The sequence below is a fragment of the Truncatella angustata genome (assembly GCF_020726525.1).
Source record: "Truncatella angustata strain MPI-SDFR-AT-0073 chromosome Unknown BKA67scaffold_7, whole genome shotgun sequence".
Lineage (NCBI taxonomy): Eukaryota > Fungi > Ascomycota > Sordariomycetes > Amphisphaeriales > Sporocadaceae > Truncatella > Truncatella angustata.
In genome coordinates this window covers 620,326-644,679 of record NW_025763387.1, presented here as the reverse complement: position 1 = coordinate 644,679, position 24,354 = coordinate 620,326, and the positions used below count along the sequence as shown (strand labels likewise).

The 24,354-nt window shown below is 48.5% G+C and overlaps 9 protein-coding genes and 1 non-coding gene across 10 annotated transcripts; 6 read left to right on the top strand and 4 right to left on the bottom strand.

Annotated features, from left to right (window-relative positions):
* Positions 1–31: 31 nt before the first annotated feature.
* BKA67DRAFT_522254 (P-type Na+-ATPase) lies at positions 32–3,498 on the top strand (the record flags this gene model as incomplete). The annotated part of the gene is made up of 4 exons (XM_046098357.1): positions 32–235; positions 287–486; positions 539–934; positions 999–3,498. The coding sequence occupies 4 exons, from the start codon at positions 32–34 to the stop codon at positions 3,496–3,498; spliced, it is 3,300 nt and encodes a 1,099-aa protein (XP_045954936.1).
* A 41-nt stretch (positions 3,499–3,539) lies between these two features.
* Positions 3,540–5,062, bottom strand: BKA67DRAFT_574761 (PrpF protein). The gene has a single exon (XM_046103448.1). The coding sequence runs from the start codon at positions 4,992–4,994 to the stop codon at positions 3,765–3,767; it is 1,230 nt and encodes a 409-aa protein (XP_045954935.1). The 5' UTR covers positions 4,995–5,062; the 3' UTR covers positions 3,540–3,764.
* A 2,313-nt stretch (positions 5,063–7,375) lies between these two features.
* BKA67DRAFT_661403 (uncharacterized protein) lies at positions 7,376–8,362 on the bottom strand (the record flags this gene model as incomplete). Its single annotated transcript, XM_046107804.1, has 1 exon — positions 7,376–8,362. One exon carries the CDS (start codon positions 8,360–8,362, stop codon positions 7,376–7,378), a length of 987 nt encoding a protein of 328 aa, XP_045954934.1.
* Positions 8,363–10,139: 1,777 nt separating this feature from the next.
* Positions 10,140–10,943, top strand: BKA67DRAFT_522855 (family 2 glycosyltransferase; the record flags this gene model as incomplete). The annotated part of the gene is made up of 2 exons (XM_046098419.1): positions 10,140–10,243; positions 10,325–10,943. 2 exons carry the CDS (start codon positions 10,140–10,142, stop codon positions 10,941–10,943), a joined length of 723 nt encoding a protein of 240 aa, XP_045954933.1.
* Positions 10,944–11,220: 277 nt separating this feature from the next.
* On the bottom strand, positions 11,221–12,147 carry BKA67DRAFT_522262 (3-oxoacyl-reductase; the record flags this gene model as incomplete). The annotated part of the gene is made up of 2 exons (XM_046098358.1): positions 11,221–11,921; positions 11,982–12,147. The coding sequence occupies 2 exons, from the start codon at positions 12,145–12,147 to the stop codon at positions 11,221–11,223; spliced, it is 867 nt and encodes a 288-aa protein (XP_045954932.1).
* A 958-nt stretch (positions 12,148–13,105) lies between these two features.
* On the top strand, positions 13,106–14,601 carry BKA67DRAFT_574755 (uncharacterized protein). The gene has a single exon (XM_046103447.1). The coding sequence runs from the start codon at positions 13,333–13,335 to the stop codon at positions 14,335–14,337; it is 1,005 nt and encodes a 334-aa protein (XP_045954931.1). The 5' UTR covers positions 13,106–13,332; the 3' UTR covers positions 14,338–14,601.
* A 136-nt stretch (positions 14,602–14,737) lies between these two features.
* On the top strand, positions 14,738–14,834 carry BKA67DRAFT_t136. The gene has a single exon. It is a non-coding gene; the product is annotated as a tRNA-Gln (tRNA).
* Positions 14,835–15,439: 605 nt separating this feature from the next.
* Positions 15,440–16,114, top strand: BKA67DRAFT_574754 (uncharacterized protein; the record flags this gene model as incomplete). Its single annotated transcript, XM_046103446.1, has 1 exon — positions 15,440–16,114. A coding segment is annotated over exon 1 (283 nt), but the record flags the coding sequence as incomplete, so codon positions are not given.
* Positions 16,115–16,155: 41 nt separating this feature from the next.
* On the top strand, positions 16,156–20,030 carry BKA67DRAFT_574753 (uncharacterized protein). Its single transcript, XM_046103445.1, has one exon. It carries the CDS (start codon positions 16,540–16,542, stop codon positions 19,798–19,800), a length of 3,261 nt encoding a protein of 1,086 aa, XP_045954929.1. The 5' UTR covers positions 16,156–16,539; the 3' UTR covers positions 19,801–20,030.
* Positions 20,031–20,335: 305 nt separating this feature from the next.
* BKA67DRAFT_363517 (glycosyl hydrolase family 61-domain-containing protein) lies at positions 20,336–21,898 on the bottom strand. The gene is made up of 3 exons (XM_046096438.1): positions 21,005–21,898; positions 20,766–20,920; positions 20,336–20,586 (listed from the first exon to the last, which is right to left on the bottom strand). The coding sequence occupies exons 1-3, from the start codon at positions 21,574–21,576 to the stop codon at positions 20,438–20,440; spliced, it is 876 nt and encodes a 291-aa protein (XP_045954928.1). The 5' UTR covers positions 21,577–21,898; the 3' UTR covers positions 20,336–20,437.
* Positions 21,899–24,354: the final 2,456 nt, after the last annotated feature.

The window sequence follows — 24,354 nt, the reverse complement described above, 5'->3', positions numbered from 1 at the left end:
AAACTTTTGTTGGTCTTGGCACGTATTTGCAATGGCCGGCGAGTTTGAACGACATCCATTCCTTCTATCTGTCCAAGATGTCGCGACAAGTCTTGAGACAGATGTAGAGAGGGGTCTCACTTCAGCGCAAGTCGCGCAGTTCCAGGGAAAGTATCCGCCAAATGAACTTGATGTTGGCGGTGCAATTCCATGGTACACGATATTCTTGCGGCAATTGTTCAATGCGATGATATTGGTACGCATATGCACTCTTCTATTCGATAAGTTATGCTCATGACGTATTCAGGTGCTATTCTTTGCCATGGGACTGAGTTTCGGTGTGCAAGACTGGGTCGAAGCTGGTGTCCTTGTCGCAGTCATTGTCCTCAATGTGTCAATCGGATTTTTCCAGGAATATGGTGCAGAGAAAAAGATGGAAGCTCTTAGGGCTTTATCTTCCCCCAGCGCAAATGTTTTGAGAGATGGTAAAACCCAGGTCATTCCTAAGTGAGTATCTCCGTTGTTTTGATATTACTGTCGTATGTTAACACCGTTGTAGCTCAGAGGTTGTTCCTGGTGACATCGTTCTCTTGAAGATGGGTGATACTGTCCCTGCTGACATTCGGCTCTTTGAGGTCATGAATCTTACTTCAGATGAGCAATCACTAACAGGCGAGTCTATTCCCGTTGAGAAAATTGAGAATCATCTCGAGAACGAAGAACTTGGAATCGGTGATCGTATCAACATTGCCTACGGTACTACTGTTGTTCAGAAAGGTCGCGGTCGAGGCATTGTCATTGCGACTGGTATGCAAACTGAAGTCGGCAAGATTGCAGCGTCCACGACAAAGAAGAACCGAAAGGCTGGACGATCTATGAATTATAAGAAATATGGCAAAAAGGCACCAGTCGTCGGATTGAGTAAACGTATCTACGATTTTCTGGGCAAGTTTCTGTACGTTTCTCTCGCCCCAAAAAACTTTAATTAGCAGAACAAACTTACTAACTGGAATACTCAGGGGTCTTACCGAAGGCACTCCGCTTCAGATCAAGCTATCAAAGCTAGCCTATATCCTCTTTGGCTGTGCCATTATTTTAGCCATCATCGTCTTTGGCGTCAACAGATTTAACATGCAAAAGGAGGTCATCATCTATGCCATTTCTACTGGAATCGCCATCATCCCAGAATCACTTGTAGCTGTGCTCACAATCACTATGGTAGTGGCTACGACAGTCATGAGAAAAGCCAACGTCGTGGTTCGAGACCTTTCAGCACTAGAAGCACTCGGTGGTGTTACGAATATCTGTTCCGACAAGACGGGGACACTGACACAAGGCGCCATGATCGTTAAGAAGGTTTGGGTTCCAAGGAAGCTGGTCTACACCGTCCGCGATTCCAAGGACCCAAGCGATCCCACAATTGGTCGTGTAACCTACAGCGAAGTGGAAAAAGGAGTTACAACGAAGGATCCTGAAAAACGCGATTTTGACCAAGAAAGAAGCGCGTCTGCTCTCAAATTTGATGTGCCCGAAGAGAAGTTCAATTCTAAGCCGAAGAAGAAGGGTGATGAATCCGAAGCTACCATGAACCCGGAGCTTGAGGCATTCCTCCTCTCAGCTGCGCTGTGCAATCTAGCTACTGTTCGTGAGGAGACGGAGGCTAATGCCGATGAACGCAAGTGGAAGACTACTGGTGAACCTACTGAGATCGCCTTGCAAGTCTTTGCTCATCGTTTTGGCAAAGGCAAAAAGAATCTTGAAGCCGATAATGGTTGGAAGCAGGTGGCCGAATTTCCATTCGACAGTTCGATCAAGCGCATGTCAGTTATATACAATCACCCTGACCTCGACAATAGTATGGTCTTCACGAAAGGGGCCGTTGAGCGTGTTCTGGATCTTTGCTTGTCTGTTGGAATAAGCGCTAACGCTGAGGCGATGACTGAGACCTACAAGGAAGAAATCCTCAAACAAATGGACGATTTCGCTTCCCAAGGCCAACGTGTCCTGGCTATCGCTTCGCGAGAGTGGGATGGCAAATATAACGAAAAGTCATCGGCTGAAAGTCATGGACACGACGACAAGATCAGGCAGGAAGTCGAATCGGGGCTGACTCTACTTGGACTAGCTGGTATCTATGACCCTCCCCGCCGGGAGACGACACCCGCCATCGCAGAATGTTCATCGGCGGGTATCAAGGTTCACATGTTGACTGGTGACCATCCAGCAACCGCAACGGCGATTGCCAAGGAAGTTGGTATCATCCCCCACAACCTTAGCATTTTGCCTGCGAATATTGCCGAAGCAGTAATTCAGAAAGCTTCTGATTTCGACAAACTCTCGGATGCCGAGATTGATGCTTTGCCTGAATTACCATTGGTTCTAGCTCGCTGTGCACCAGACACGAAAACTCGCATGATCGAAGCGCTCCGTCGTCGCAATGCCTTCATGGCAATGACCGGCGATGGTGTGAATGACGCACCATCGCTATCGCGTGCAGACGTGGGTATTGCCATGGGTTCTGGGTCAGACGTCGCCAAGTCTGCCGCCAAAATTGTTTTGACCGATGACAAGTTCAACTCAATCGTCGCAGCCATCCGTGAGGGACGACGCATGTTTGACAACATCCAGAAGTTCATTCTTCACCTCCTGACCTCCAATGTCGGCGAGGTCATTCTACTTATCTGTGGTCTGGCATTCCGTGATAGCACTGGCTACTCTGTGTTTCCCATCTCCCCCTTACAAATTCTTTGGATCAACATGCTCACCTCATCTTTCCCGGCTTTCGGTCTCGGCCGTGAGCAAGCCTCGCCAATGGTCATGCGCAAGCCACCACATGACAAGAAGCGTGGTGCATTCACCAACCAGATTCTCGTTGATATGTTGGTGTACGGCCTGCTCATGGGAATTCTGACTTTAATGACTTTTGTTATTATTGTCTATGGTGCCAATGGAGGAAACCTCGGCCACGACTGTAATGGAGCCTTCTCGGATTCTTGTGTGCCTGTTTTCAGAGCCCGTGCTGCAGTGTTCGCCGAGTTGACCTGGCTTATTCTTGTCAGTGCATGGGAATTCAAGGATCTCCGACGCTCCATGTTCCGTTTGAACCCTGAGTCAAAGTCAAAGTTCCCATTCTTCAGGGATATTTACGAGAACAAGTTTCTATTCTGGGCCGTCGTCGTCGGAGGTGTATCCGTGTTTCCCGTCGTTTACATCCCGGTGATCAACACTACTGTTTTCAAGCACACCTCGATTTCATGGGAATGGGCCATCGTTGTTGCTGCACTGATTCTATTTGTGGCCGGCATGGAGTTGTGGAAGATGACCAAGCGGGTCTTCGGTCTCTTGGAGGACAAGGCTGTCGTCAGAGGCGCATTCAACCAGGGTGAAGAACAAGGTCGTAAATTCACGCACACGATGAGTTTCAGCAGCCTGAAAAGTTGGCGAAGCTTCGGCAGGAAAAACACGAGTGACTCTGGCTTTCATGCGGCTTCGCGGAGTGCTTCAAGAGGCAGGGCATAAGCGGATCCTTCAGAAAAGAAGTATGAGTATAGTGTGAGGTATGTTTTAGGAGGCTAGGAGGTTTAGATCGTATTCTATTCTCGTTTATATACCCCTTAGATAGTTATGCTGCTTCAAGATAAATGTTACATTTCAAAATACGATTTGGGACTTTGATACTATAAAAGTATCATGTAAAGGTCTGTTTTCATCGTTAAGAATTGATTGCGCAGATAGTGTTCATCAGGTGCGTAGTTCGCGAACGTTGGAGAATCCATTGATCGCTATTATTTCCAATATATCTTGCCTTCCATCAACCGTCTTGCAGTGCGGAAAACAGTAGCCCGCTCGCAATCGCCATCTTTGTCATACTTGGCATCTACCTTCAAAGTACCGCTCGCATGTTTGATTACCAAACCATCTCCGGTGGATTGCAGGCATGTCGATACCGTGCTACCAGGTAACTTCGCTGCTGCCGCCACTGCAAGCGCTACTGTGACAGGAATAGCCTTGTGAGGCTGTCCCACCGAAAGAGCACGAACTGTCAAGCCCTTGGTTGATGCAGAATCTGGGGAAACGAGAGCGATCTTTGGCACGCTGCCAGGCACTTCCTCTAGGGATGGTGCTAATCCCATCATGACGCCCACCTGTCGTCGGATCTTATCCAACACCGGAAGTAGTGTAGGGTGATCTTCCATCTGCTGCGGCGTCAAGTCGCCTGGTACTCCCAGGTCTGAGGCAAGGACGAAACAACATGGATTAGCTACGTCGATACAAGTCGTCTGGACACCCTCGAACTCATCTACCACATTGCCAGAAGGTAGAAGCTTCCCCGTGCGGGATCCTGCGGGTTTGATGAAATCTAGTCGGATAGGCGCTGCCGAACCCGAGACCCCATCAATGACAAATTCGCCATAGGCCGCTGCCTCACCGTCGATGACAGGGAACACGGCGTTGATGATTTTGCTAGTGTTGGTGTTATGGATCCTGACCGTCACTTCCTGCTCCCCCTCTGCCGGCACTGCGAACAGTCCGGAGTCAACGGCAAACGGGCCAACGGCAGCTGACATGTTACCGCAATTGCTCGAATAATCGACATGCTCGTTCTTGATGCCCAGCGACGCGAACGTATAGTCCACATCCGCATCATCGCGCCTGGAGCGACCCACCACGCAAACTTTGGACAGATTCGAGATGCCACCGCCCATGCCGTCAAGCTGCCGCCCGTGAGCGTCGGGACTTCCTATCACACCCAGGAATGGCTGGTTCCAATCATCTCTGTCTGTGGGCAGGTCTTCCTCGCGGAAGAAGACGGCGCGAGAGGTCCCACCGCGATAGTAGGCTGCAGGCAGAGATTGTTGCTTTCGTGAAGTGTGCTGGCAGCGGCTGTACATGAAAGCTATACGTTGACTTGACCAGGATTGCAGGGCTGGTCTTGGTCCATATTGATGGCTCGGCAGTTTCTGCGAGGTGTATGCCCTGACTATTCGTGATGCGAGAGAGGGGTGCCGATGCATTTTGACCAATAAACTTTAAGCAATGTGAATCGTCCAAAGAAAGACCTCCACTTCACACAACCAGGATTCGGAAGATCTTCTCAAGGCTCTAACGTCTTCATACAAGGACCAAATTACCTCCAATGGTGCTGGGTAGTTTTGGTGTTCCAAAGCGAATGTCTCCGACGCGTCAAAAAGACGAATGAGGCACAAATCGCGGGGTTATGAGATAAGTACATGATCAACGAAAAACCATATCCGCTGGTGGACCGCACCGCCAAGTAAATATAAGTTGGCAATGACACAACATACACTCCACTGTTCCAGTCAACACCCTTTGAGGCCTATGGCTTTCGAAATCGGTAATCAGTTCTTTCAAACGGTATTTAGCTTGATGACTCATAGATTAACTGCACATATTTTCAGATCCAGCTGGTGACAATAACATGGCACAAACTCCTGATGTTACACATGAGCTCACTGCCACGAGATTCACAGAACCTCACGCCTCCCCCATATTATGACACGCTCTAACAACACTACATTTCTCTGGTATATAGAATAGTGAGGTCTATTCAATTAACTTCTGGACCTTGTCATTTACAATAACCGCTAACAGCACTTTGAGCAGGAACCATGAGCGTATTACCAAGGAGGCCTATGCCTTGGAGATAATTGCCTAAAAGACGAACATTCCTGTGCTGCAGCTGACCGATCATGGGGTTCATGACGACGGCAGACGATACCTTATCACAAAAAATATCAACAGCTTTCCTCTGAATGAACTACTTCGCAAAGGATGTCCAATGGCAGAGGCCAAAAGCACACAGACAACATACCATGCAGAACATGCCAGAGAAAGGCCTACTTGAACGCCCTCAGGTTCATACAAAGCACTGATATGCCCCAGCTGAAAGATCTCAAGTCTCGAGAGAGGGGTGTTCGCGGATTTGTTATGCAAAGGACCTTGGAAGACTCACAGGTCAGAGATGCTCGAGTATGTTTTCCAACACGGCGATCTCTCGGAGCTCGCAACATTCTAATGGATTACAAACCCTGGAAGTCACTGCTTTGATAGATAGGGAGTATGCTGGTTTCTTCTCGCTGGGAATGGGACGATGGAATGATACACTGGACCATCATGTTCATTTTCGCTGAACTGATAATTTGGCCAATGTGGTTAGCGAGTTTCTGGCTGAAGAGTACCATGAACGTTACCAACAGCGCGATAGTAAGGCTGAATTGATACCGCTCATGAAGCATGGAAAGTTTCCATGCCCAAATAAATGTGTTGACCGGAACACACCTGAAGGCCGTCATTGCACTCTATGTAATTCTGGTGGAAGCAAGTGAGAGCTAGTTGGGATGATAGGTAGGAGTAAACATCAATGAGGGTGAATGGCGCAGGGTTGGTATCATCGTGATGACAGTGTACGGTTCGGACGATTTCCCAGAATTTATGAGTGTGACAATTATACTATCAGGTGCGAAACCTCAAATAAGATAACATGCTAGGGTCCTAGGCATAAACAAGCACTGCCAACAAGATCCCCCTGATTAGGGCTGTGGCTAATGACTCCATGGCGTAGCAATAGCTGCAAACACATTTTCCAGCTATTATTTTGCCAATTTTTAAGGGAAACGGTGTAGGATTGCGGGGGAAGCTTGCGGAAGCACAGTTCGCATAGGTTGCTTGAATGATGAACAGATCCATAATGAGATAGAGGTAAGACTCGGCGGATACGAGGGTCTAAACAGGGCCACAAGCCCATTCGTACTATTGCCAGGAATTACTCTTGTTGAGGATTTACAGGAGAGAGCTACATTACAAATGACAATAAAGACTTTCCAGAATAAGGTCAAATATGTTTGAGCCATCTAGGCACAACCAACGGGTATTTTCAATTCGAACTTGTTTTATTTGGTAGCCGGATTCGCAGTTTTCATACCAGTGCTAGCCATTGTGCCGTTGTTCCTTATCACAGAGTCATGGCACTTTGACAACGACCTTAGGACGAAATTGTTTGAAAGATTGGCTATATCACGGTCTGAGAACAATTGTAAATTACGAACTCTCAGCAGCAAAAACACTTTCGTCCTTTAAAGCATTAGTGAAAGTAGATACGGAGTTCTACGGGATGCCAGAAGCAAAGCTTCCTCTAATTTTGCTCCTGCCAGCAATGATTCTTCGCTACACAACATTGCATGAATACCATCGTAGAGTATTCCGCCTCGATGATAGAAACCCTAACATCTCCGCCTAGAAGCAAAATAGACATGAAGTTGCCAACTTGAGATCAATCTAACGCCAGGGACCACTTATTTTCGTACCCAACACATCTGCTTTGTTTTCTTATGCTCCTTCGATCAACTCAAGACGTTCGTAGTTGTTGTCACCCAGACTACGGTTTTGGTACTATCCAAGAGCCCGGCTCTTGTGCACCCTGCTCGTCAACATCAAACTCGAAAAGAAGGTCGAGCGCATGGCGCCTATACTTCTCAGTCTCACTAACGAGCTCTGTACGCAGCTCTTTGAAGCGTTGCAAGTCACCCTCGCGTACAGCATTTCTCATACAGGACTCGATGCCTGAGACACATGCGTTTTTCATCAATCGCTGAGACGCTTTGAACATGTAAGGTAATGACTTGACAGGCCCTAAGCCTTTCATTTTTCTTGTGAGATACTCGGCGTACTGATGGTTGATGCCATGAAAAGTGACTTCGCCGACATCTTTGAGCTTGCGAAATGGTTCCAGTACATAATACTGAGAACCTGGGACATACTTTTCGGGCCCCTCCAGAAAGACCTCCAGGTGCTGCAAGTCGAGGATAGCTTGCAATGATACAACTAGCTCCACAACGGCTCGGCATGCCGCATTATGTTCTGAAACATGCTTGACCTTGACCGTAACTTGTACTCGTCGAATGTGTTCCAACCTGAGCCCGTAGTCTGTTTCGCATGGATTGAACGCAAGAAGATCATAATCATGGTTGGAGACTTTTAAGTAATCGCCGAACTTGATATAGATTGTCTCGAAGCCAGAGCCGCTGCGCAAGAACAGCGCAATTTCCTCGTCTATGTCGAAGTCCTCTTCATATCTAGGGTTCCAGCCGGAACTGTTGATCTCGAAATGCCATGTGTTTTCCTCATAAAGGACTTGATGTGCTTCGTAATGAATTTGGCGACACGTACGCATAATTTCAGTGTGGAAAGTAGTAGCTGCCAAGTTGGTAATGACGCCTTCGCAACTAAGCAAATTCTTGTAGATCATGCGTCGAATTTCAAGTGGAAAGGCGAAGAATGGTCTGGGCTCCGTACATGAGGAACTGTCGTTGTTCTCAGCTCCGGTGCAAACAACGACAGCTCCAGTGATCTGGTCGTCCGCCATTGAGATTGTGGAGTTGATCGCGATCTGATGGTGGTGGAGCGAAACGACCGAGTTCAGTGGTGCTGATTAAGACTTGAGATAACCAAGCAGTGATTAACAAGAGGACCTCCTGGATGGAGTATGGGCTTCTGACAGTAATGACTCTAAGTTGTTGTGTGAAATGTGTGATGAAGAAATCAGTTTAGGCCAGGCGCTGTGAGAAGAATAGTAGGAGCGCTAGGCAGACATGGTTGCCTGGTATTTATATTATTCCATTTCATAATTCCTATAAACTGGAACAGAAGGAAGTCACTGGCCGTATTGAGAAACAGGGTTAGTCAAAGGACCCACAAAGATATGAGAGCTTTCTTTCAGAACTCGGCTTAGTGTCTATGGCTGAATCGGCAAGATTGTATAAATGAGAGCTCTGCGTGTATTATCTAAGCCAATCTAAAATATCAACCTCTTGTGTTGTGTTGTGTTGTGTTGTGTTGTGTTGTGTTGTGTTGTGTTGTGTTGTGTTGTGTTGTGTTGTGTTGTGTTGTGTTGCGACAACTGAGTCTTAAGGGAAAGGGATTCCATACATTAACTAGGAGATTACAACTGACACACTTGGAGCGATAGAAAAGGTTCTCATCCTGAGGGATCTTGGTGTGCGAGTTGACACGCCATAATGACAGACCCAACCCTTCGCTAACAACACCACCGAGGTAAACAAGGTTCTATAGCTCTACCCAAGATAAATTATCCTGATGGAAGGCATTCTCTCCAAGCTCCCAGGTCAGGATTTCTGTCAGTTCTGATTGCATAAGAAGATGAAGCGTTGTGAGAGTCACTGCGTACTGTAATATCGAGGCTAGCTTCTACATTTATACAATAATGGGCTTTCAAGTTAATGACTACGCCTTTCATCCATATAATGTAAAGTTCTATTCGAAATAAGAGCATGAAATCACAGCAGTATTTTCAGTAACCACTCCCATGATCGAGAAGCCCTCTCCACCGAGTCGATACACGGTCTGTTCTGACTCTGAGAGGATGTGTAAGGCTATCAAGTGGCTGAACACGCTGATCTCTTTATTTCCCTTCTTATGATTCTCCTAGGCTCTTTGTATTATGAAAGGTCTGGGTTTGAACACTTATTTTTATTTTTATGAATAGTGCAATTTTATCGTGTGCCTACTTGCCAATATAAGACATGAGGTGAGTAGATTGTCGGAGAATAGGGAAGAACCTAAATGCTACAGCAGTAATAAGAAATGCGTGGAGTGGCGGCTTGAAATTAGATTACCAGTCAGGCTATTCAACAAAACCAGTAGCACAAATCTCGTCAACAAACCCCGGATTGTTGCAGTGAAGTTCTTCCCGGTTGATTCGCATATTAGGTCCTGGACTAATCGACATAAACTCCCCTGATCAGATGGCGAACTCAACTCACCAAACTGCTTTCGACGTGGAGGTTGGAAGTGCACTGGGAGCTAAGTTATAGTATGCTGGAAAAAGGGCGGGGCTCGGGTGCCAAGTCGCGAATTATGGCCTGGCCCAAGCTCCAGCTGTGAAAGGTTCGCATCAGCTGCATTGCACTTGCATTTGAACCGTGTCCAGAAAGTCCAGGTCACCTTTACTGTAAGTAACTTGACTTAAAGCCCACGCGACAAGCCAGACCCCCTATCGCCAAACTGAACTTCATTCACTCCTTTGCGCCTGCACGCCGACAATTCAGCAGACCTTTCAATTCTTGTCCAAGCCGCTTGCCATTCTATCCTTTCCACTTTTACACCTCCAATAATTTGACACAATGGCGCCCAAGGGAGATAAATACTCGGTCATCTTGCCCACCTTCAACGAGCGCAAGAACTTACCCATCGTCGCTTGGTTGCTCAACCGCACCTTTACTGATGCGTACGTATATCCTAACGCATGCGACACCAGCTCCGACTTGCCATACCTGCCCAAGTTGAATAGGGGCTGATACATCCATAGGAAGCTCGATTGGGAACTCATCATTGTCGACGATGGCTCGCCTGACGGCACCCAGATCGTCGCTAACCAGCTCGTGAAGGCATACTCACCCCACGTTATCCTGAAGACCCGAACCGGCAAACTGGGCCTCGGAACTGCCTATGTGCACGGCCTGCAATTCGTGACGGGCAACTTCGTCGTCATCATGGACGCCGACTTCAGCCACCACCCCAAGTTTATCCCCCGCATGATCGAGGTCCAGAAGCAGGCCAACTACGACATCGTGACCGGCACGCGGTACGCTGGCGATGGTGGTGTTTACGGCTGGGATCTCAAGCGCAAGTTCGTGTCAAGGGGTGCCAACCTGTTTGCGGATACCGTGTTGCGACCTGGTGTCAGTGATCTGACTGGCAGTTTCAGATTGTACAAGAGGTCCGTCTTGCAAAAGGTCATTGAGAGCACAGAGAGCAAGGGCTACACTTTCCAGATGGAGATGATGGTCCGCGCCAAGGCTATGGGATGTACTGTAGCCGAGGTGCCAATCTCCTTCGTTGACCGAGTCTACGGTGAGAGCAAACTTGGAGGCGACGAGATCATCGAGTATGCTAAGGGTGTTCTGAACCTCTGGCTCAAGGTGTAAAGTGGCACTTGCAGGGGTTATTGCGAAGGGTTATACCAGGTCGGTAGGGTTGAGCGGCACTATAATGCATAACAGTAACACAAGGGTTGCCTGGCGTTGGGACGGCTTGTGTTTTGATTTTTTCGTCGGGAAAATAACAACTAATTTTGGCCGGAGAAGGCCGCACCCATCGAGACACTCCGTAATGATGAGATGCCATTGTACGAGTTGAGCTCAGATGAATGTACATTTTCATGTAGACGCTGTCTAGAGTACATTTTGTTAAGTCTCACGGCATCTACATGTTTCTTCCACCAGTAACCATGATGGTCTGCCCCGTAACATAAGAAAACAATGGACTGACAACAGCTAAAATTGCGCTGGCAGCCTCAGTGGGCGTTCCGGGTCTCCTCAATGGGATATCAGCATGCGGCGCTGGACCCGCCGCCCTGGACTGCGCCTCGGGAATCCCCAATGCGATCTTCTCGCCGTCGGGTCCCGTGATGAACGCCCCCTTTTCCTTTGCCTGTGTCAGCCGCGTTTGTATAAAGCCATAGGCAATTGTATTCGCCCTGACACCAAACGACGGGCCCCATTCCTTGGCGATGGCCTTGGTCAGTCCACTCACGCCCGCCTTTGCGAATGCGTAGTTTGCCTGGCCTGCGTTCCCATGGATCCCGCTCGTCGAGGAGATATTGATGACGTTCCGCGGCTCACCATCCTTGACGCGGAAGTACGGCGATGCCTCTCTGATCAGCTTGAAGGGCGCGGTGCCGTGCAGGGCGATGATGGCGTCCCACTGCTTGTCAGTGGTCTTGTGGATCACGCCGTCCCAGGTATAGCCCGCGTTGTTCACGATGATGTGGATCTTGCCGTTGCCGAACTCGGCCGCCTTGGCCACCAGCGTCTTCAGATAGGCATCGTCGAGCATGTCGCCGGGGACGGCGAGTGCCGAACCGCCAGATGCGTTGATGCTCTCTGCTACCGACTGGGCTTTCTCTGCAGTGAATTGTCAACGAACGAGAACTGGATCATGAGAGTTGAGCAAGTGCCACTCACGCCCGTCAATGTCAGAGACGATGACTTTTGCTCCTTCATTTGCAAAGAGGCGCGCGGCTTCGGCACCGATACCTTGCCCACTGCCAGTAATAATTGCTGTTTGACCAGCAAGAAGCCCTCTTGGGAAGTTGAGCTGGTTTGCAATTTGCTTGATACGGTCCGTCATGGTTCAACTCAAAAGCTGCTATTGCACAGTGGAGAATCACACACTACGGGGACGAAAGAGGTCTAAGAATGGTCACGTCGCGTCTTACAGTACAAACCTTGGTGGCGATGATATACTTAAGATACTGCCTTTTTATCATCACTTTTTGCGGGGGCAGCTGGAGGAAGTTCTACCCCAGACTTTCCAGGGATGCCGAGGTTCCCCGCCGTGCTAGCTTTCCGCGTTCAGGGGTGTCAATCCTCAGGGAGCTTGAGCTTCAGAGCGTAAGAAGCGTCGTAACTAACGAGGTTGCAAATATGGACACTTTCCAGTTGAGCCTTCATAAATCGATACCAATTTGCTTGCAAACCTGACGTGAGAATTATGGCCAGCGTTTGTTCGACTGGGTTTTTCTTAAATCGGCACCTATATGTCTGCCACCAAAGGACTGCGCAAGTTTGGGATAGTCGAGGGACTACTTAAAGTGCTTCGGGGTCCAGCATCACTTACGATTTCTGTTCTCAACCCCTCTCCGGTCTAACTCGATAATAATCTATGTAAGGAGTCCGAATGGCCAACGATTGCGTGTGTAGCTGCACGATCTGCAGGAGCCTGTTGGGCTCTCAGGGCTAGTCAAAGTCCTCACACTAACTTTCGTTGCTTTCGATTTTTGAGATATCGAGGTGATGAAGAATGCATCGATGATTATCGTTGTGTGAACAGCAGCTACGGTTCTGTTATATAACGAATATTGGCAAATGTCACTGTGCGCAGCCTGGTGCCATTGCCTATATGGATTCGATTGAGTCTATAGGCCTCTGGGAAAACTCTTGGAAAGGTAAGTTACGATAAATGGCTGACTTTGATCGAAGTACAGTGACGTAAACAATAGCTTTGTCAGTGATCATGGCGTTTCTCTACTTTACAATGAAATGGGCAGTGTAAAATGTTCCAACCTTGGAAGCTCTAACGCGCAGGCTAGGTTTCAGGGGGGGTCCCTCTGCAGCGATGATAAGATAGGCAGAGCTTTGTACTGTACGGATCCGCATGTACATAGTGGAGGCCATGTCTGCAGGTGGGCTTCTTGATATCATCAACCCCGCCAAAGCAGCAACATTGTCTCTCAGCACTGCCAAATCCTTGATACTTCACACGCCCACCCGGTGTCGATTACTCCAGTCTGTTCTTTTATAGAATGTCCTGAGCATGCGCGGCGGTCGAGGAGGTGGAAGGGGAGGCCATCGTGGCGGCCGAGCACCCTCTGCGCCATGGAGTAGCCGATTAAAGCCAGTCGAGCTTGATCCTCTGGAAGCCATCGGACTGCCCTCGAAAGGTGACAAACGACTCCTAGACCTGAAGACACAGGAAACATACTACACGAAAATCGTCGAGCGGTACTTGGGTTTTATTTCCGACGCAGGCGAAAAAGGCGAGCTCAAAAGGCGATTTGCTTCACTCAACCTGAACTCTCAGCACTCCTCCGATGACAGCCCAACATACTCGAACTCGCCTTCGAACACCCATTCCGTGGCGAATCTGCCACCCTTGAGACCACACCCGCATCATACAATCAGTGCACCGGCCGAGCTTCCATTGGCACTTTCCGCACTGTCGAGCAATACCAAGGGCCTGTCTGAGGTTCTTGCAGCCTTGAGGAAACTACGTGAAGGCATTGTAGCCTCCAAGCGAGCCGACGACTTCGCTGTGCAAGCATATCTCTTCTGCATTCGACTGTCTGTACTCGTAAAGCACCCGGAATCGTACCACCCGTCGATTCTACATCTCTTGAGACACATACATCTGACTCACCCTATGACGAGCGTCGAGACCAATGAAGTGGTCGGCTATTTGATCCTGGATGCGGCGTGCAGGCGAAAAGACCTCGCTGAGGCGTATACCACACGAAATCAGTACAAGCTGAGGGACCCTAAAGTAGACGGAGTTCTAGCAGCATTGGCGCATGACAACTATGTGCTTTTCAAGAGATTGAGGATGGGCGTCGATGGTCATAAGGCGAAGATTTTAGAGTACGCGCAAGAGCCGATGCGCATGCACACACTCAAATGTTTTGGCAGAAGCTACCTCAGCGTTGAGTTGGAGTTCCTAGAGCAATGTGCAGACTCGAATTGGATGGATCTCATCAGTAACGACAAGGTCGGCTGGGAACTTGAGGGGAACAAGGTTGTCATCAGGAAGATGAAAGGCAGGTAATGCCGGCCGGCTGTTAGCGACATCTGCGGTCTATCATGGATGCCCTTAGATTCGTGAAGTTATTAAGCATGCATATGTCAATCCCACTGCAGCTTATTGTTGTGGTTTCGATAACTGTGTAGCGTGCTCATGAAACAATATTAACACTGGTAGGGAGAGACAGCATGTTCGTTGAGACATTTTTCCTGGACTGAATATTCTTCTTCAATTCACGCTCTTGCGCTTAACACAGTAGAAGCGGTAGTTTCTTATTTATCATGAGACATTACAGTATCGCAGGGCACCATCATTCATTCATTGCCTTTTAAAACTACGAACGAAATACGATTAGTGGATGCTAAGATGTGGTTTAGTGCTCTTAGTATTCTGGAATAAACTCAAGCCATCCATCAACCAATCAGGTTGTGTAGTGTAGTGGTTAGCACGTGGGATTTTGACATCAACCAATTACTGGTTGAAACATTCCTGAGTCCCCGGTTCGAACCCGGGCACGACCTTTTTATGCTGTTTTCTTCAATTTATTCTTATTCATTCTTATTTAAAGGAAGTTTATTATGAAGAGAACTAAGAGAAAGGTGAAAATAGACTTTTTTGAACTTACTTTTAAGAATGTATATATATTTATTGAAAGAAATCTTTTTGTTTCTATTTTATTATATTTAATATACCTTGAAAATTAGAGCGCTTTAAGCATGAGACCTATGATTAGCGAAAGTCGAGTGATAGCACTAGGAACAAGAGATCGACGAGTACATTAAATTTACACTTTTCTTCGCAAAAGTTAATCAATTATTTCTCTATCACTGGCTTTGCGAAGCTTACTATTGCAACCGTACATGGTGAAGAGCATCATGGAGATAATATTTTACGGAATGCATGGGCTATGTTGCGTTAGGAACAGACAATTTTACACTCTTGACTTGTACAAGATGAAGATAGTAAAAAGAATTTGGAGGGAAAAAAAGGGAAAAAAAAGGAGAAAAAAAAATGAAGTCTACTGTCCGTTTGAGGACGGTAGTGCAGCAAAGAGGTGATTGCAGTCGACTTTCAGGATTGCATATAGTGACAATGAAGTATCCAAGGGGTTCCAAAAACGACTTACCGGATTTCAATGTATTTGCCATCTTTCTCTCAGACCTGATCGCAAAAGGCCGGCTTTCGCTGTGTTTCTTCGCTGTCTACATGATTTAATCGTCGGAGTTGGTATAATACGACTGCCCAGGTAACTATCCCAGTATTCTGCCGAGTACTATTCACAATCAGGAAATAATGTTACGCTCGTCAAGATGGGTCAACGAGCATGTCAAACTTTCTCCATGTCTTCGAGTAAGCGCTGGTATTTCGAACTCCTTTTCCAATACTCAACATACCCACCTGCTCCAGATCATAGCGGAGAATTCAACCATCTTTAGCCATGCACATTCTCTCGGCTTGATCCCAACAAGGGGGGAACAAAAGCCGCAGTTCACCAAGCTTGCACATCATCAACATGGCGGAGTATACTACGAGAAGCCTCACATTCCACGATGGATTTGCCTCATATCATACATGATGTGAGAACTAGGCTGTTGGTAATAAGCACGAAGCCGAAGCCGGGAAGAAGGGTGAGATCAAGCATCGCAAGCATGTATCTTGGCTAACTGCGAGGGGGGTCGTGGTCTCTAAGTCAATCGTAGGTGACTGGGTGTTTGTGAGTGATATACCCAAGCACGACGGGGTAGTATGATCAGAGCGTGGTATATTATTTAAACGGCATTAAGCTTATTATTTGGGCCAAAAAGTACCGATTGTCCGGGCTGTTCTGCGGGGCCGACATTGACTTCGCGACGCGGTGGCTCCACTTTTAAGTTGGAGGGTCGAAACAACAATCGCGACCCGCGGTGCACTTTACCGTCGAATCGAATCGCGGGTTGCGAGTTGCGATTCCCTGTTGATTCGGAAGCTCAAACCAGATAGATTGTCCTTAACTCGCTTGCTTACCACTTCTACGTTGACCTCCAGTCGCTGATTGTTGATACCAAACTCGATTATCCCATCTCTGACATTCTTCTTTCCCATTTCTTTGCGACGTGTAGCAACAATTCCATTGAAGAGATCTTGTTGAGCCATGTATTTATTCCCAGTCGCAATCAAGCTGTTTCCTGCTTGACCTGTTCTCACCACCGCCGCCACACTTCTGGACTTTCTTCTTGCGACAACAAGATGATGAGTTACGACCAGCGCAGACCATCTGACGTGCTTTCATCTGCAAGACCTAATGGTGGAAGAGGTCGCATGCCCAGCAACTCCATTCTGGGACACAAGAGGACAAGCTCTGGGCGCATGGAGTCCAAAGAGAACATCGACGGCGTGGACAGTCAGTTCTCACCATTTACGTCGCCGGAGCTGTCAGAAGGAAGTGGCAGGAAAATCCGGCCTACCTTTAGCCCCGTCGCCCGCCCAATTTCTGCCATGCAACGAACCGGCAACTCTGTGCCCAATCTGAGGGAGTCCGACTCACCGCACGACACCAAGATCCCACGACCGAACACGACGGCACCGAATTACGAATCCTTAAGTGCTCGAGGCTCTCCAGGCTCGCCTATGCCGGCCTCCAATGGCAATGCACGACGAATTCGACAACCCTTGGGATTGAAAGCTGCGTTCAAGCTTGCCGAGGCACAGGATGCGCGAGAGCGCAGTGGTTCGTCGTCGTCCAATGGCTCTATTGACTTGAAGCGAGCTTTCGAAATGGCCAACGCAGAGGCAAATCGGGTTGCAGTTGGTTCACCCAGTCCAGCTCCTCGGTCATATCGACGTAGGGAATCGACGGACACGAGGTCGAATCAGTACTTCGGCAGCCCGGTTAATGTCGATCTTGGTCAACGCTTACAGCAGTTCGACCAAAACCATCAATTGAGCAACAATGGTGGGCCTTTAGATGGCATATTCGCGACCAAGGGTCGTACAGGGCCCAATGCAACCGAGTCGACGAATACCTTGGCAAAGAAAGCGGGCAACAGCAGTTCAGGAAGCACTTCAGAATATCGGAAGGGGAGCGCTCCAAGCCAGGATGGCGCCGGGAGGAATTCTGCGGAGAGGACGAAGTGGGATGCTGTTGGACGCAACTCAGTCTTACCATCTATCGAATTTGCGCCTTTACCCCCTGTCGATATGGGAAGTGAAGACGAAGATCTTCTCGTAAGCTCTCCGGCTGCACGGCCTAGTAACCTGTCGCCTGAGAAGAGCTATGCTTGGGATTTAGATGCCGACTTCACAGCTGGTGATCTGCAAGTATCTGATAGTCCTCGGATCAAACTTGGTAGAAACAGCATTGCGACTGGTGGCTCCCCAGCGGCGAAAAGCCCAGAATCTCGAAAACCAAACGAAAAATTGAGCAGGATACGGGAACTCGAGCATGAAGCTGCCAACGCAAACATCCCCGAGGACGAGTCAAGTGTAGGACCAAAACGAACGAATCCTCGACTGGACGAGATCAGGGCACGTGAAATGGTGGCGCGGTCACCCCGAGCTGTGGCCGAGAGCAGGTTAGAGGAAATTCGGGCGAAGAACGCTGAAGCCCGCTCTCGTTCGACATCTCCAGAAGAAGCGAGAAGGTTAACGAGTCAAAGTCTTCGAAACCACCCACAAAGTCCTCTCCTCGGCAACATCAGTACCAAGGCCAATGGTTCGCCCCAGCTTGGTGAACGGATCTCTGGCACGCCCATTACTGTGTTTCGGAACTCCAGCAATGACAGCCTGGAATCCCGACCGAGAGAGGAAGCAATATCTTCATATCCACCTCAAGTATCAGCTTACGATGACTCGTACGACCTTCTTCGTCGTTTGGCACTAGCAACTAGTCCAAGACAATCTCCCAAAAACTCGCCAGAGTCAGAGGAACGGAAATTGCCCAGTAATACCAATTCGACTCGAATATCCGTGACCCAGAATAGCAATGGACCAGAAGTGCACCGCGAAGAATTAATGTCAAAGGGCTCCCGAGCTAGGATCTCCAGAGACCAATTGGCCGTTGGATTTAGTGGGCTACCTAAGAGGTCATCTAACAACTCCTACGATGACAAACGACAGAGCTTGGTAAACTCCGAGACAGATCCCCTTGATCGGATTGAAGCTGAGATGAAGCTCTTCGCACTCGGAGATAAGGACTCTGAGAAGGCTTCAACTCGCGCTCCATCCCCCGGCCTATCAGAGAAATCCGAGCCGATTGAGGAGGAAACGCCAAAACAGAAGCGTATTGACCCCTTAAGTCTTCCTACACCGCGCGTTAGCGGTGCTTATGTGATGACGCCCGCGACGGTTAAGGTCAAGAGGGAACGAGACGATGATTGGGTAGACGTTGAATCGGACAACTCAACGCCGGCAAACTCCATTCCGAAGCAGCAAGCAACAGGCTATCAAGGGTCAAAGGTTGAGCAGGAGGCATATGAGCTCTCTGACAAGGTTACCAAGTCAACAGGAAAGTTGTCGGCCCCAGTTCGTCGCCCAAAGCGTCGTCCAAAACAACACCAACCCCTCATCAATACTGCTAGTATTCCCACTGTTAAAGATGATCTACGAGCTATTCTGCGCCAACACCACATCGACGACTCTACTCTTGACGATTTTGATGGCCTTCTTGACGATCAGGACATCGATGCCAAGGAGCTTGAGAAAATTGTTGATGATACCGTTTTGAAGATTGAAGAGGACATGAAAGCTGCCGGGTTGACCGATCAAGAACGTGAATTGCAAGCCTATGATCGGATGAGCAAGTCTCTCAAGACCGGTCTCCTCGGCATTCGTTCCGCGAAGCAGGGCATTGAGCGGTTAGAGGATAAGGTTATACACTCTGACCACACGGATTTCGATGCTCAGATTGATGCAGAACTACAAAAGCTATCTCGTTCAACTTCACCTTCAACGCACAAACCCTTTAGAACCGAGTCTGTGGGTATTACATGGCCGAAACTTTTCAGTCGTCAACCGAGGTTCAGACTCACACCTCTTGGCATTTTGACGATGGCAATCGCCATCTGGTACGTAATTGAGGCGACCTTCTGCTCTCGATATGTCAATCACTATGAATGCCCTCGTGGTATGACATGCGATTGGTCGCCGAATGAACCATATTTCCCCTATGCAGCGCCGTTCATGCTTGACGAATGGGCTACCGGCGGCAAAGGACGCGCACTTGTATGGCGCATCGGTGATGCGGTTGGAGATGTAAGGTCAGAAGTGTCGGATTGGCTCACAGGCCATGATTTTACAAAGGATGAGGTGATGTATATGAACATCTGGGAGAGAAAGCGGCATAGAAGAAGACTGCACAGGCGAGGGATATATTGGAAGTGGTCCGAACCTGCCCAATTCAGACACAAATTTCAAGCTTGGAGAAACTCGTGGAAAGAAAGGCAGCGAGCGATTGAAGATGGCGAGCCCATATGGATCGACGAAAGCATGAGTGCAGATGAGAGATTATAGGAACAAGGAATGGTGATAACATTATGAGGATTCGAAGGAGGAAGGTACTCAATGTAGGCAGGGACGCACAGCACCAATCACGGCATCATGTGCTTCGATGGTGTTTTTCTATCTAATGTTGCTAGCGATTGATACCACCCTATTGCATTTGCAGGATATTACGATCGAGCAAGGAGTTGCCCGCTAGCATTTGCAAAGAGAGCTTTATATATCATATGATTGAATTCTGGAAACATCACAATGCTCTCTCCTTTCCTTTATGTGTGGTCGAAGTACCTACACATCGCAAACCTCCGCATTGTTGGGAACTCCACACAAGGCTGAACTGGACAACATCATGAATGGAAGAGAGTCGAAAGATAGATTGATCAAACTATCTAGGATAGAGGGAGATATTTCCTCCTTAATACTAAAGCAGCACCCTGTGCCTTAAAACAGAAACGAAAGAAAGAGCCTGCACGACAGTGGCTAGGCTACTACGACGACAGCAGGCCATGGAAGGCGGGGAGAGTGCATCCACATGCATTCCACCAATGTCGGGTGCACTAAAGGCAAACTTGATGCACGAACCGAGGGCACGTTCTGCTTAGTGATGCCCTCCTTGCGCGTTCACCTCCGATGTTGGCACATAAACATCTCATTTAGAAGACCTCCGGGCGTGCTTCGAGCGACGGCAAGCCTTGGGGCCCGCACTTGGAGTAGCACTGGTGGCCGAGGTGCTCTGAGGGATGCTGGACGAGGCGCTACTGCTTGGGCTCTGGGCGGACGAAGTAGCATTGCTTTGACCTGTGATAAAAAGTGAGTATGAGGCTATTAGGACAGGCCAAGTGATAGGGAATATTAAGTTTGGTCATCCCCAGCTTCAATCTCGCTCAGGCGTCGTCCGAGCGCCCTGCGTCGCAAGCGTAGTTGTAGTAACAAAAAAAAAAAAAAGGGAAAAGACAAAAGAAAAGAAGTGAACTTACCAGTCCAGACAGCAGGACCGGGCATGGGATAGTCCTTGAAGCCACTGTAAATGCTAAAGTTGAACGAGTCGTCGGTCGACTTGTAACCGCCGGGAAACTGTATGGTAGGTCCAGGAGTTCCAGAGCCTCCACCGGTGACCTTCACTTGGGCGCAGCTAGAAACCTCAAATTAGCCACCAGTGCCTTGAGTCGAGGAACTTTGCTTCTCTACAATCCACGTGGGGGCTGAACAAACTCACCTCATGTAGAATTCAGCTTGCCCAACGTGAGCACCATGGACGCCAATGTGCTCACTTCGGATAAGGTACTCGCCGTCTGGTAGGTCGGCCGGGATAGTGAACTCGATGCGATCCTTATCCCAGGTGCACCACGCGTCGGTGGTGAAGTCGGCACTCTTATCACAGACGCTCTCCTCGTAGATCTTAAACCAATCCCCATCGCCTTCGTAGGCCTGAGCAGTGCCAGGCGCCTTGGACATGTAGACAATTCCGGGTCCCGGATGCTTCATGGTGGCCCCAACCGCCAGCTTCATCGACAGCGCGGAGCCGGCCTTGACCTCAGCGGTCTCGGTCGTGGAGGCGAACGAGAAGGCGCCCTTGTTGCACCGCATCTCGGGCCCGTCGGGAGTGGTGTCGTCGCGGCTGTTCTCCCACTTCGTCGGGTTGTACTTGGCGTCGCGCGTGTTCGATCGAACATATTGGTTGGACTTGGACTCGACGCCATCTATGACGAGGACGTCGAAGAAGTAATGTGCCTGCACAAGGGGCAAGACACCGCCCAAGACGGCCGCGGACAGGACGGAGAATCTCATTGTAAAGCGTGTAAGACGGGAAAATTCTAAGATACACGAATGAGTGTAATATCTGGTTTCAAAGGGGAAAAAAGAGAAACAAAAGGGAAGCCTAGGCCCTGTATATGATCAAAGGGGATGTAGAAACGAAGGTGCGAAACGTAAAGAGTGAACGAGATTGACTGTCGATTGGATGCTGCTGCTCGCTACAAGTCTTGTCTGGTCTCTAGAGTGCCTGTCCTCTTATACTTAAATTCTATCGTGCCCGGTCACATATGCTTGGCAACCAAATTCCTTTGGAGGTTCAAGGTTGGCACCAAGCTCGTATTGATCGAAGTCATATTCGGCTAGTCTGATGTTTCGGGTATATCTTTCTTGGACACTCCTCTCGCGGGGAGATCGAGGTTTTCTTCGACCGAACGAGCTGCAGGACGTGGGATCTATCAAATCATCGATGAAAGAATCGGGATAAGTCTTATTTCGTAGTTCATGCTCGTAGCGGCTTGGCGTCTGATGTTGAGTATGTGGCTGAAAAATAGGCCGTCTGTTTGTATAAGTTGTGGGGCAGAGTGAATTTATGACTGTCTTAGCCTTGTTCGTAAGCACTAACTAAGCATAAAGTTCGCATTCTGTTTGGTATAATCATGTCGAGCAATTCAACTGGGAATCTGTATCATCGTCAGAAAGACGATCATACCACAAAACAATTAGAAAACAAACGAATTTCTAGTGGAATTCAGAAAGGTCCGTATGGGTTTTGGCCTGGGGGTATAACCGACGAGATGTAGACGCTGTAGTCTTTCGAATAACGATTTGTATGATTCGAACATAACTTTCTTCAGCACATCAACGAGGATCTATTACCTAGGATGTGTAACGACGTATCCAACTGATGTCAATGTTTTAGTCTGCAAGCTAAGCGGTTTGGAGAAATGCAAATCCACGTCACCCATTTGACGCTTGTTGGATCGCTAATGAATACCTTGCATAGTCATTATTATGACCACAATCCACAAAGGGGTTGTGAGCGCTTCGAAGGTTAGATAGCATCAAATCATAGAGGCTAGACATATATTCCATCTGCTCAATCTATTTCTTGGGCAACTCATTACTCGAGGGGATCCGATCTTCTTCGACATCTTCTACCAAAGCCCACGACGCTTCACAGCGAGTCCTTTTTCCGTCATAAAGTTTCTAGCTTGTTGATTGGTGTGGAACTGGCCCATGGGATCCATATGTACGTCAGAGATGAACAGTAGCGACCGGGCTTCTGGCGCTGACCCAATCCCATGTGATCAAGACGCTGCCCTTTTCGCGCTACATGATGAAAAGCTCTCAACTGGGAAACTGAATGCTCGTCACTAGACGCCTTGGAAGAAACGCTGAAGTTTTCTCCTTCAACCGTGTAGCGATGGGTTAGCTATGCACCAGTACCGATCAAGAGGATCTATTGAACACCTCCCTGTCTCTTTAGCCTAGTCATCATTACAAATGACCTTTTATGAACAACATTGTGTCCTTTCATGTTAGATACTAGATTTACCACTTTGCATAGGTATTATTATGCGAAAAAGAGTCTACCCTGGCGATGGTTGCATATATTCTGCGTTACCTTCTAGCCTTTGGCCTGCTTGTGTCAGCATTTATGTATTGTTCGAGGGGACTTTCCAATACTGGTCGACTGGTAAATGTTCCTACGTGTTGTACATGCTCGTATGTCTCGTAAATCTTCGTATGTCTCGTAAAATGGGCAGTACTCCCACTTGAGCGTGCCGCGCGCCCTGTAAGCTATATGGATAGCCACATCCAGAGCTCACAGCTGAAACGGCACTCCAAGCCAAGATTTACGCCAATTTACTTGACGCTTGCAGTCAGCCCATTCTTGCGAACAAAAGAAAAAGGCCCTTCAACGATGCTTTCAAATCCCCACGATCATTTAGCGTTAGGGACATAGTGCTACTCTCATTAGTGACGACGATCGCGAGGAGCAAATATTTACTTCACAGTTGATGATATTCATGGGCCTTTGGTGCGGTCTACACGGATCTTTGGCCTTATTGAAGTAATCATTGATGTTTAACGGTCGGTGCATTGATGGTAGAGTATATGTCTATACGCAAAGTACACTGGGCCGAGATTAAGCTCAAAACTCATCTCCCGTCCCTCCCTAACTCCAAACCGAGGAGCGTCTGGAACCTTTGAGACCAGTGCGCGCCAGTAGGACCGCTCTCCGCCAAGACGTGAAGCGAGCTTTCGACAGGGTCTATCCGTGACTACGAATGAGCCGGCCGGGCAACCAACATGTTGTACCGTCCGTGGTTATGCATTGAAGCACTTTCGGCGGACCAGATGAATAACCAACGTTTTAGGGCTCCGTGCCGAGGGCAGTGCCGAGGTAGGTCTATTTAATGTACAGTGTGCATCCTAGTAAACGGGTAGCCACTAAACGAATATCCAACCGTTCAACGCCCCACATCCGTTCACTAGGATGTGTACTGTAGTTACCCATTGTTGGGCACGTCCCGGTACTACTACCCCGGTTCGCTAATGGTTCAGCCGCAAGGATTTCCTAGTTCAGGTGCCGCAGGCTCCAGTGTTTGTGGTCTTAGTGCTCCCTCTACTCTGGTAACCTAAAATTCTGTGACAGGGCCTTGACAGGGTCTCTGTGTCTTGACAGTGATCAAATGGCCGCTTGGGTGAAAGATCATAGCTCCGCTGTTGTTAGAGAAAAAAAACCCCCCCGAGATGCTTGCATGGTATTTCACGCGATAATCACAATAGTCGCAAGGTACATGTGCT